Here is a 12,004-nt window from a genome sequence, read left to right on the forward strand (position 1 = left end):
CCCCCGTGTCCCGTCGTGTCCCGTCGTGTCCCCGTGCCTGTCCCGATTCAGTCCCGGGGCCCCGTCCTGTTCCCGTCCCGTCCTCGGCCCCGCGGAGGGCAGAGACGCACTGACCTGGCCATGTCCCGCTGCAGGTCTGTCCCTGCGGCCCTCCGGGATGAAGCTGAAGAAGCAGGTGACAGTGTGTGGAGCTGCCATCTTCTGCGTGGCCGTCTTCTCGCTCTACCTGATGCTGGACCGGGTGCAGCATGATCCCGCACGGCACCAGAGTGGCGGCAACTTCCCCAGGGTGAGCGATGGGGACGGACAGGTGGCCCGAGGCCAGCGAAGTCCTGCAGGCACAGCCTGAGGCTGTTCGGTGGCCTGGGCCAGGACTCAGTCCCTGCTGCCCAGGGTGGCCAGGACCCTCCTGGCGGGATGCACTGGAGGGTCTCACCACACGTCTGCGTCCCCAGAGCCAAATCTCGGTGCTGCAGAACCGCATCGAGCAGCTGGAGCAGCTGCTGGAGGAGAACCATGAAATCATCAGCCACATCAAGGACTCGGTCCTGGAGCTGACAGCCCATGCTGAGGGGCAGCCATCACTGCCCCACCACACACCCAATGGGTCCTGGGTGCTGCCCCCCGAGAGCCGCCCAAGCTTCCTCTCCGTGTCCCCCCAGGACTGCCAGTTTGCCCTGGGGGGCAAGGGACAGAACCCAGACCTGCAGGTGAGGGGGCCCAGCAGCTCAGGGCTCTACCAGTGTAAGGAGTCCTGCTCTTTGCTCCCGAGGGTGCCCTGGGGTTACCAGGGTGTCTATGGGGTCCTGGCCCTGCTCCTCAAGGGGTCTCTCAGCTCTGTGTCTGCCTTAAGCCTGGTCTCCCTCCTGGCAGATGCTGGCCGTGTACTCCCTGCTGCCCTTTGACAATCAGGATGGCGGAGTGTGGAAGCAGGGCTTTGACATCACCTATGAGCCCAATGAGTGGGACACAGAACCCCTGCAGGTGTTTGTAGTGCCACATTCTCACAATGACCCAGGTGAGCATCAGGCAAAGGTAGGTCCTCCTGAAATGCTGGTGAGGAAGGGCTGGGCCCCACGCAGTGACCCCCACCTCGTGCTGCTAGGCTGGATCAAGACCTTTGACAAGTACTACTACGACCAGACACAGCACATCCTCAACAGCATGGTGCTGAAGATGCAGGAGGACCCACGCCGCCGCTTCATTTGGTCTGAGATCTCCTTCTTCTCCAAGTGGTGGGACAACATCAGCGCTCAGAAGCGGGCAGCAGTGCGGAGGTACGGCCACCCACCTGGGCCATGGTCCCTGCCTGCAGGGTGGGCACTGTGGGAGGAACTGGCTATGGGCACAGAAGAGCTCTGGGCAGATGAAGATGCCCAGATATCTCAGTGCCACAAGATGTGGAAGTCACAGCAGGGTAGAGTGAGAGCCAGACTGCTGCCAGAGCTGGGGACCGGAGGGGTGGGGGCAGACAGGTCTCGACTTGTACCACTCTCTGTGCTCCTGGGGGTGGGGGGCTTCCTCTCATTGCTGTAACCCTGAGCGCTGAGTGCTGCTGCAGAGCTAGGGCAGTGCCAGCACCTTGCAAAGGTGCCCTCAGCAGGGTGGGAGAACTGGAGACCAGGATTCTGTGGTATCCCTTTCGTAGGCTGATTGGCAATGGGCAGCTAGAGATGGTGACAGGTGGCTGGGTGATGCCTGATGAGGCCAATTCCCACTACTTCGCCATGATTGACCAGCTGATTGAGGGGCACCAGTGGCTGGAGAAGAACATTGGTGAGAGCTGCAGGGGATGCTGGGCAGAAGGGGCAGGATGCTGGCTGGAGGCCTGTGGGATGTGCCAGCACACACCCCCATCCCTAGCATCAGTTTCCTCCTGGAAGGTGCTGATGGTCTCTCTGTCCCTAGGTGTGACACCCCGCTCAGGCTGGGCTGTTGACCCCTTTGGGTACAGCTCCACCATGCCCTACCTGCTGAAGCGCTCCAACCTGACAGCCATGCTCATCCAGCGTGTGCATTACGCCATCAAGAAGCACTTTGCTGCCACCCAAAACCTGGAGTTCATGTGGAGACAGACATGGGGTGAGGGGCTGCTGGGAGGGGAACTCAGAGAGGACCCCTCTTTGCCGATAGGCAAGGCAGAGTCAGGGCTGGGGCTCATTTGTCCTTGGTTCCACAGATACAGACACCAGCACTGACATCTTCTGCCACATGATGCCCTTCTATAGCTACGATGTGCCCCACACCTGTGGGCCTGACCCCAAGATCTGCTGCCAGTTTGACTTCAAGCGCCTGCCCGGTGGGCGGATCAACTGCCCATGGAAGGTGCCTCCCCGAGCCATCACCGATGCCAACGTGGCGGAGCGGTGAGTGTGGCAGGAATGAGCGTCTCAAAGCCCTTTGGCCATGCCCAGGACCCACTCTCACACCCTGTTGCCCCCAGCAGAGCTCAGCTGCTGCTGGACCAGTACCGCAAGAAATCCAAGCTGTTCCGCAGCAAGGTGCTGCTGGTGCCCCTGGGCGACGACTTCCGCTACGACAAGCCACAGGAGTGGGATGCTCAGTTCCTCAACTACCAGCGCATCTTCGACTTCCTCAACTCCCAGCCCAGCCTCCATGTCCAGGTATGAGCAGGAGCTGTGGTGGGGGCTGAGGAAAACAGGACTCCGTGGGTGGAGGTTGTTGGAAGGCACCAGAGGGTGGGTGGTGTTGGGAGGGCTGGTGGGAGGCCATGGCAGCTCCCCGCCGTGCTCAGAGCTGCACATGCTGCTCTGCAGGCGCAGTTTGGGACGCTCTCAGACTACTTTGATGCCCTGTACAAGAAGGTGGGCATCGTGCCAGGGATGAAGCTGCCGGGGTTCCCGGTGCTGAGTGGGGATTTCTTCTCCTATGCGGACCGGGAGGACCACTACTGGACAGGCTACTACACCTCCCGGCCCTTCTACAAGAGCCTGGATCGGGTGCTGGAGGCCCACCTCCGGTGAGGGGCAGGGCTTGGGGTTGGGGGGCACAGGCAGTACTTGGGAACTTTGGCAGTCCCCTGGTCTGTGCCCAGCTGCTGATGTGTTGGGGGCAGCCCCTGCATGGCCCAGGCAGTGCCCAACCCTCACCCCTGGCCATGGAGAATGCATGAGCTGGGCTGGCTGTTCCTCCTCTGCCCCCATCCTAGCTTTGGGATGCTGGGGCAAGGCCCCTTGGTGACACTGTCCCTGCACAGCGGGGCAGAGATCCTGTACAGCCTGGCACTCGCCCACGCCCGCCGCGCTGGCACCACCAGCAGGTACCCACTCTCTGACTACTCCCTGCTGAGCAACGCCCGCCGCAACCTGGGCCTCTTCCAGCACCACGACGCCATCACTGGCACCGCCAAGGAGGCTGTGGCTGTTGACTATGGAGTCCGGTGCGTGCTGGGGGCCGGGGCACAGCCCCATGGCGGGTCCGTCTGAGATGGGGCTGGTGGGCACAGGGCTGGGAATGTGGCTCAGGGTGGGGGTCCTGTGGGACCTCTCTCCCAGAGGGAGGTGAGGGATCTCTGAGGGGAAGGTGGGATGGAGGTGAGGACAGTCCTGTATGACTCAATCTACCTGTGCCTCAGGCTGCTCCACTCCCTCACCAACCTCAAGCACGTCATCATCAACGCCGCACATTACCTTGTGTTGGGGGACAAGGACACCTTCCGCCACGACCCTGCAGCACCCTTCCTGGGCATGGTGAGCAGCACCCTGCCCACGGCTCCCTGTGTCCCAGCATGCCAGACCATGCCGGGACAGCTGTCCCTGTGCCCCAGGAACACAGCCCTGCCTGCCTGCCTGGTGCTGGGCTGGGGACAGGGTCCTAGCTGTGCCTCCACGTGGGTGGTGGGCACACCATGGCTCTGACCGCTCCTCTCCCCAGGATGACACACGCCCCAGTCAGGACTCCCTTCCAGAGAGAACAGTGATCAAACTGGAAACCTCACCACGGTACAGACTGCCTGGGGACTTGTGGGGCTGTGGATGGCAGTGATGGGGGGTACCTGGGGCTCTTGTGAAGTGGTGGGTGGGTGAATGGCACCTGTGGGTAGTGTGGGCAGCTGGCACATCATGGGGTGGCCATCCTGGTGTGACCTCCCTGCAGGTTCCTGGTGGTGTTCAACCCGCTGGAGCAGGAGCGCCTGAGCCTCGTGCTGGTGCTGGTGGACTCCCCACACGTGCGTGTGCTCTCTGAGGAGGGGCAGCCCCTGCCCTCCCAGCTCAGCCCACACTGGGACTCTGCCACCAATGCAGTGCCTGATGTCTACCAGGTACGGGTCCCTTCGTGCCACTGTCTGCCATCCCTAGCCTTTGCAGCCCATACGTGTCAGGCTCCTGTCCTTGCATGTGACAGCATGGGACACCCTATGAGTCCTCTGTGGCACCAAGTGTCCCCATTTCCCAACACACGCTCCCACTGCCCATGAATCCATGCTGAACCCCTCCTGAAGCTCTCAGCCTGCACAGCCTGTGTGTGCCAGCCTCCTGTGCTCACATGGGACACCACCTTATAAGCCCTCTATGGCCACAAGTATCCCCGCACCTTAACACAAGCTCTCGCTGCTTGTGAGCCCTTCATGAACCCCTCAACCTGCATGGCTTATGTGTGCCAGCCTCCTGCCATAGGACGCTACCCCATGAGCCCTCCTTTATGGCAGCAAGTGTCCCCATATCCCAACAGGAGGTCCAGCTGCTCACAAAGCCCTGGACCTGCATGCACATCCCCCTCAGCAGAAGCCCCAGAAGTCCCGAGCTGAGGTCTTTGCCCTGCAAGAGCCAGCAGGTCCCCTAGGTCAAGGTGCTGGCTCAGGTGCCCGTGGTGCCCGCAGGTGTCGGTGCTGGCCCGGCTGCCCGCGCTGGGGCTGCGTGTGCTGCAGCTGCAGCGCTCCTTCGACGGCCAGGCCACGCTGCCGTCCTCCCTGCGGCTCTACCTGCATGGCCGCGACGTGCCCGTGCGCAAGCCTGCGGCTGTGCCCCTGCAAGTCCTTCCGGACGCTGCTGACGACTTCTGCCTGGAGAGCCAGCACCTGCGGGCCTGCTTCTCAGGGCACTCGGGCCTGCTGCAGGTGAGTGCAGGGGCTGGCACCTGGCCAGGGAGTGAAGGAAGGGAGGGGGGGGCCTGGCAGTGCCCTATGCCTGGGGTGCTTACCACTGTGCTGGCCCCACAGAGCATCCGCCAAGCTGGGGAGGAGCGGGAGCAGAGAGTGAACAGCCAGTTCTTTGTCTACGGCACCAGGACCTCCAAGGACAAAAGCGGAGCCTATCTCTTCTTGCCCGACGGCGAGGCCAAGGTACAAGGATGGCCCTTGCGAGCTGCCTGGCAGCCATGCCCGTGGCCTCGTGCCAGTCCCGCAGACAGCAGCCTCAGCGCAATCCTCCCTCCCCACAGCCCTACAATCCCAAGGACCCCCCAGTAGTGCGGGTGACAGAGGGACCCCTCTTCTCAGAGGTGGCCAGCTACTACCAGCATGTCCAGGCTGTGGTGCGGCTTTACAACGTGCCAGGTGAGACAGCATGAGGCTGTGCCAGGCAGGTCACTGGCCTGGGAGTGTTGGATGATGCTGCCTGTGGGGCCAGCCCCTCACTGCCTGCCCACAGGGGTGGAGGGCCTGTCCCTGGACATGTCTTGCCTAGTGGACATTCGTGACCATGTCAACAAGGAGCTGGCCCTGCGTTTCAGCACTGATATCGAGAGTGATGACACCTTCTTCACAGACCTCAATGGCTTCCAGGTACCCAGCAGCCTGGGGAGGGACAGCCGCTGCCCATGCAGGGACAGCACTCCAGCCACTGACCTCTGTCCTTTGGCAGATCCAGCCCCGTCGCTACCATCGGAAGCTGCCACTGCAGGCCAACTTCTACCCCATGCCCACCATGGCCTACATCCAGGACATGCAGAGTCGCCTTACGCTGCACACAGCCCAGGCTCTGGGCGTCTCCAGCCTTGGCAGTGGTGAGCCAGGGCTGCAGGGCTGTGCCTACTGCAGAGCCAGGGCTGCGCTGGGCACAGGGGGATGGGGAGGAGGGTGTTGGGTGTAGGGTGCCTGTTAAAGCCCATAGCACTGGGACGCCCTCCCTTCAGGCCAGCTGGATGTGATCCTGGACCGGCGCCTCATGCAGGATGACAACCGAGGCCTGGGCCAAGGGCTGAAGGACAACAAGCGGACCTGCAACCGCTTCCGCCTGCTGCTCGAGCGCCGTGCCACCGCCAACAAGGTGCATGGCCATAGGATGGGGGTCGGGCACGGAGCCCCCAGCCCTGCCTTGGGACAGAGCAGGGTGGAGGTGTCTGTAGAAAGCCACCTGTGACTGTGTGCACAGTCTCCTGCCCTGCTGCCCCATAGCCACCCAGCCACTGCACTGTCATTGGATGGGGACAGAGTTGGAGTAGGGGCTCTGGGGAGCGTGGGACCGTGCAGGGGGTCAGTCCCTGTGGAGATGTGCAGGTGTTTAGTCCCTGCAAAGTCCTTGTAACCACGGTGTTCTCGTCCTACCCCCTTGCCACTCTCTATGCATGTGCCATGTCACCCACTCAGAGCTCCAGCTTCTTTTCCAAACTCGTCTCCGTGTTTAGAGCCTTGGGCTTCCCCGGCGCCTGGACTGGCAGCCCCGAGGTAATGGCTGGCCTGGCCCTGTGTCTCTCCCTGTCTGGTGCACTAGATGCTAGCCTAGCTAGGCCCTGTAGGCCACCTGTAGTTCATGCCAGCTGCCTGGCCTGCAGCCACCATCCCTGTGTGGGTGCTGGGGAGGAGGTAAAGCCCAGGGATGGGGCAGCATTGGGTGACCTGTGCTGGCAGGTGCCTGTTCTCTAGGTGCTGCTGGAGGGGCTGCAAGGAGCAGGAGGTCCCAGGAGCCATGTCCAGGCTCCAGTGGCCCCTGCTGCTCCCCAGTCCTGTACTGACCCCCATGCTCTCTGACAGATTCAAGATGGGCGCCCAATCAGCTTCCCCTCCCTGCTGAGCCACATCACCTCCATGCACCTGAATGCCGAGGCCCTGGTCATGCCTGTGGCCCAGGAGAAGCTGGCCCCAACAGCCCTGCGCTCCTTCATGCCCCTTTCCACCACCCTCCCCTGCGACTTCCACATCCTTAACCTGCGGACGCTGCAGGCAGAGGTGAGCTGTGTGCCCTATAAGCAGCCTGGGCCAGGAGCAGTAGGACTCTCTGGGGTCTCAAGAGTGTCCGCAGCATAGCATCTCACACCCTGACTCCCTGGCAGGAGGAATCGCTCCCATCAGCTGAGGCAGCCCTGATCCTGCACCGCAAAGGCTTTGACTGCAGCCTAGAAGCCAAGAACCTGGGCTTTAACTGCACCACAGGCCATGGCAAGGTAGGACTCGGCTGTGGCCTCTACCCACTGCTGGGTCAGAGCCAGGCCGGGCCACCTGGCACATCTGCCATCAAGCCTCCCACCTCCTGTGTACGTGCCAAGCCAGGCTGGAGGATGAGGGGCCCCAGGTCCTCCAGCACCAGCATCCCTGAGCCAGTGTCTGGGCAAGAGTCCCACAGTGCAGCCCTGCTCTGTCCCTTGCCCAGACAGAGCTGGAGGACGTTGGCTTCTCATGAAGGGTCTCCCTGCAGCTCCCAGCAATGGAGAACAGAGCCTGTACTGGACTGGGCCAGGGTAGTGCTGTGGGGGGCACAGTGTATGTGGGGCTGCCCCATGTACCATGCTGCACTGCCAGGCACCATGTCCTGCTCACCTGGGCCTCACTCACCCTTCTCCCTCCTCTCTTCTCCCTTTTCTCTTCTTCCTCTCCTCAGGTGGCCCTGGGCAGCCTGTTCCAGGGACTGGAGATGAGCTCCCTGCAGCCCACCTCACTGACCTTGATGTACCCACTGGGCACAGCCTCCAACATCACCAACGTCCACCTGGACCCCATGGAAATCGCCACTTTCCGTGTCCGCCTGGGATAGCATCTCCTGGAGTGGGGCGGAGCAGACTGGCCGGGCAGCATGGGAGCAGCACTGGGCCTGGCAGCACCAGCATGGCCCATGAGGGGCTGGGCCAGCGGGCCCGTGGCAGGCACTGGGCAGGAGGTGCCGGACTTCAGAGGCTGCTACCTTCTAATTTATTAGTCCTGTGTTCTCGGGTAGATTTCAGAAGCAAACTGCTGGGGCACGGCAGTGCAGAGGCTGCCAGATGCTGCCTTGGCATAGAGGCCGTGGGCTGGGCACCTCACTGAGTACAGCATGGCTGGTGGGGGCAGTGGGCTGGGCTCTGCTGCCACTGGCAGGATGGCTGCCCAGGAGGGTGCCAACCCCAGTGTCATAGGGCAGTGGCCCATGCTGGGCTCCTGTCAATCCAGGGTGTGCCAGGAGCCTGCTGAGGCTGGGGCAGCTGTCAGGGAGGTGCTGTAGACTGGAGACTGAGCTCACCTGGAGCTGGTGGGAAACACGATGCTGTTTCCAAGGGCCCCACTTGTGTCTGCTTTGTGGTTCTCAAGCTGGTGGCACTGGGGAGTGGGAAGAGTGGTCCAGAGAGATGGGGGCTAATCTGGACATACTGGTGGGGCTGCCAAGGCTGTGACAGACTCTGCTCTGTGGCGTCTCTGCCCTGATGGTGCTCCAAGGGCTGAGCTGGCCATGGGGCATGTGTGAGAGGCCAGTGGCATGGCCAGACCCTTGGTCTTGGCAGGAGCAAGGGGCACAGGATGCAGACTGAAGTTAGGCAGCTGCCTGTATAGGCAGCAACATCTGGGCTAGGCTTGGGAATGGCCTCTCCCAAATTTGGTGCCTTTAACTCCTTTTTGGTGTCATCCTGGCCGCCTGGTTCCTGTTGGGCAGCACCCACACATGCACCCTGGCACAGCAGCCTCCTGAGGCTGGAGCTGCCAGCTGCACTGTGGGCTGAAATTCCTGTAGCTGCTGTGCATGGGGCCATGGGACACTTCCATGGATCACTGCCATGGGGCACTGATGAGTGGCCAAGCTCTGGCATCTGAGGAGCCCAGTGGGTCTGCAGTGTCCCTGGGGCTTTGGGAAGCCATGTCACCAGGAGCATCCCCCTGGTTGCTGTAGGGACTGCAAGGGTTGCCATGCTCCTCTGGTACCCCTGGTGCTAATTACTACCAAGGGGTGCCAGCAGAGAAGGTTATGGGGAGGGCTGGGTGAGGAGGTGGTGCTGGCTGAGCTCTGTCTGTTTCCTGCACAGCTTCCAGTGCAGCCCCTATTCTGTGGGCTCAGCTGTGGTCCCACATGGCCAGGGCCCTGAGAATGAGCAGAGCCGATGGAGCCAGTGAGAATCAGCCCTGGCACCTTGGCACCTTGCACTGCCCTGGGGAGAGCTAGCATGGGGCAGCACAGTGAGCGGTACCTCAGGCTTGGTGCATGGCTGGGCTGCAAGCGCTGGCTTCTCATCTTTCTTCTCACGGCCATAAACCTCTTCCGCTTCTACCAGCAGCTCTCCCAGAGCCTGGCTAATAGCATGATTGGCAGCGGGCCAGGGACTGGCATGGGGTCCTGCTACCCACTGGTACTGCGCTGCTGAGGGGCTGTGACACAACCTGCCTGCCCTCGCTCCACATGCCAGCCTGACCTGCAGCTCTTACTGTGATCCCCAGATAGGTTGAGATGCCTATGGAAGGCCTGTGGACCTACTGCAGGGTGGGGCAGGTTCACCTCCTCCTGCCCTTGGCCCCAAGAAGCTCATTAGTGGTGCTCCTGCCTGCATGTGATGGTCCCTTAGGAGCTGGCAGGAGAGCAAGAGGCTGTAATGGCTCCTGCGGCTCTTGATGGGCCGTGATGGAGGCGGGAGCAGGAGGGGCTGTGGTTTCTGCCTCCACTGGAGCCAGAGCCGGTTCTGCCTAGGGTTGGCCTGGAAGATGCTGGGTGGGTTCCTGTTCTGGCTACTCCTTGCTACAGCTCTGTGCCCTGGCCTTCTCGGGACAGGTATGGCCCTGCTTCAGCTCCTCATGCTCCCTGAACCCATCCTCCTCATCCCTGCTGAGGCCTTGTCCTTTGGGGGCTGCTCTCTGATGGCCCCTGATGGAGGGTGGGGGTTTGTGGTGGGGGGTGTTGGGCAGTGCTGTGGCAGGGGGCCTGGGTGTGGTGGTGCTGGGGGTGGTCCCACTGTAGTGCAGCTGTGAAGTGGAAAGTGCTATCCCTGTGGGGTGGTGGGGAATGGGGAGGGGGTTCAGCACAGGGAGATCAGGCCTGGCCCAGGGGCTTTCCTGTCTTCCCTAGCAGTGTCATGCACCTTGCCCACGGTTTTCTCTGCCAGGGTGTGGTGAGTGCTGGGGGCCATGGCGCACGTGCTGGCAGGGGGCTGTGCTCAACCAGTGCTGCCTGCAGGGCTGAGGCTGAGCCAGAGGCTCCTGTATGGTGGCAGTGGTGAGATCCCATGGGGCTAGGGTGCTCCCATCCCATCTCAGCCCTGCTGGGGCAGTGGAAGGCTCCACTCCTCAGTGTCCCTGCAAGGGCCTCCTATTTGGAGCTGGCAGCTGTCCCACTGGCACCATCCCCGCTGTCGGCACACTGACTTGCCTCACCACAGGGGTGAAGTGGGGGATAAGCCCCAGCATACACCCAGCACCCACTCCTCACTGCAGACTCAGTGCAGAACCTGCACCTCTGCGAGGGCTATGCAGGCCCTGATGGCCACTACCACCCTGGCTTCTACTGCCCGCGGCTGACTGACCCAGCCAGCCATCGGTACTGCTGCCGCCCCAGCCCACACACCCTCAAATCCTGCTGCTCCCAGCTGGGCCTGGAAGCCCTCACCAGCGTGAACCTCTCCAGCCTGGCCAGGCCGGCTCTCCTGCGGTGAGTGGGGCTGGGACCGTGACACCTGGGAGGGTAACACCAGGGGGGCTGTGGGATCCTGGTGTGGCCCCAGGGCTTGGCAAGGTGTCACTCTGGGGCCCCGGGCTGGCCAGGCCAGGCCCTCACCAGCATGGTTGTGCTACTAGAGGTCTATGGCCACCTCCTGCTGAGGTTCCCCCCTTGCAGGAACCCGCTGGCCCTGCCCTTCGTGGGGTTCTACGGCCTCTTTGTTGTCCTCCTCATGGCCGTTGACCTCCTCCACTTCTACCGGACCCGGTGCTGCCGCCGCTGCCGCGTCCCGCCCCGCACCTGCTGCCTGCCTTGCAGCCCCCCAGAGGGACAACACCCCCGCTCCCAGCCTGCTCCTGGCCTCAGTGGGCTCCCTACAACACCCCCCGGTCCAGCCTATTGAGGGGGGACGGCGAGAGGGGGATCCGAGGGGTGGGGGTGCAGGGGATAGCGGCGGGTGCGCGGCGGCGGGGGGCACAGGAGGGCGCTCGTGGTTGGGCCGCTGGGTGGCGCTACAGGCGCTCGCCGTTTCCCGTGCTCCGTCACGTGACACAGGCGGTGGCGTTCCGGTTCAGTGGGCGCTCGGCGGTGACGTCACGGGCCTGGCCGAGGCGCGAGCGCAGCATCGCAGGGTTGGAGAGGACCTCCGGAGATCCTCGAGTCCAGCCCCTTTGGCAGAGCAGAACCATACAATCTAGCGCAGGTCGCACAGGAACGCGTCCAGACAGCGCTTGCGAGAAGACGACTCCACAACCTCTCCGGGGAGCCTGGTCCAGTGCTCCGGGAGGTGCTTGATGGAGGCGGCGGTGAGCCGGCGTCAGGCGGGGCGGGACAGGACAGGACAGGGCTGGGGCTGAGGAGAGCGGCAGCCGGGGTTGGGACAAGCTGGTGGGTGCCGAGGCCGAGCCGAGGACGGGAGGGAAAAGCGGCTATCGGGGTCTTGAGGACCGCGGCAGCTGTGGCCGGACCGGGCACGGGTGGGGGGCTGCCGGGAGCGGCGGCTACCGGGGCGTCTGCCTGGCGAGGCCGGAACCGGTGCACAGGGCCTTCCCCGGAGCAGCCGGGGATGGCGGGCTCATCCCCGCGACAGCCACTCCTGGTGGGTCAGGGGCGTGTCCGGTTCCCCCCCGGGCACGCGTATGCCAGCCGGTGCCGTTGACAGGTGACGTCGGGGCAGCTGCGGGAGCGGGGCAACGCGCTTTTCCAAGCCGGGGACCACG

At 63.1% G+C, this 12,004-nt stretch overlaps 1 protein-coding gene across 2 annotated transcripts; it reads left to right on the plus strand.

Annotated features, from left to right (window-relative positions):
* The first annotated feature begins 157 nt into the window (after window positions 1-157).
* Window positions 158-7,995, plus strand: MAN2A2 (mannosidase alpha class 2A member 2). 2 transcript variants are annotated; one of them, XM_054387889.1, is made up of 24 exons: window positions 158-289; window positions 456-710; window positions 874-1,018; window positions 1,106-1,277; window positions 1,649-1,776; window positions 1,909-2,082; window positions 2,180-2,366; window positions 2,447-2,624; window positions 2,778-2,980; window positions 3,218-3,400; window positions 3,596-3,710; window positions 3,895-3,962; window positions 4,117-4,282; window positions 4,841-5,077; window positions 5,180-5,302; window positions 5,401-5,515; window positions 5,610-5,743; window positions 5,823-5,964; window positions 6,094-6,210; window positions 6,403-6,416; window positions 6,548-6,625; window positions 6,932-7,126; window positions 7,231-7,341; window positions 7,776-7,995. In XM_054387889.1, exons 1-24 carry the CDS (start codon window positions 158-160, stop codon window positions 7,926-7,928), a joined length of 3,525 nt encoding a protein of 1,174 aa, XP_054243864.1. In that variant the 3' UTR covers window positions 7,929-7,995. The 2 variants fall into 2 exon arrangements, with proteins under 2 accessions (XP_054243864.1, XP_054243865.1); XM_054387890.1 differs by lacking the exons at window positions 6,403-6,416; window positions 6,548-6,625 and having other exon boundaries at window positions 6,094-6,227.
* Window positions 7,996-12,004: the final 4,009 nt, after the last annotated feature.

This window comes from Indicator indicator, chromosome 16 (assembly GCF_027791375.1).
Source record: "Indicator indicator isolate 239-I01 chromosome 16, UM_Iind_1.1, whole genome shotgun sequence".
Classification (NCBI taxonomy): Eukaryota; Metazoa; Chordata; class Aves; order Piciformes; family Indicatoridae; genus Indicator; species Indicator indicator.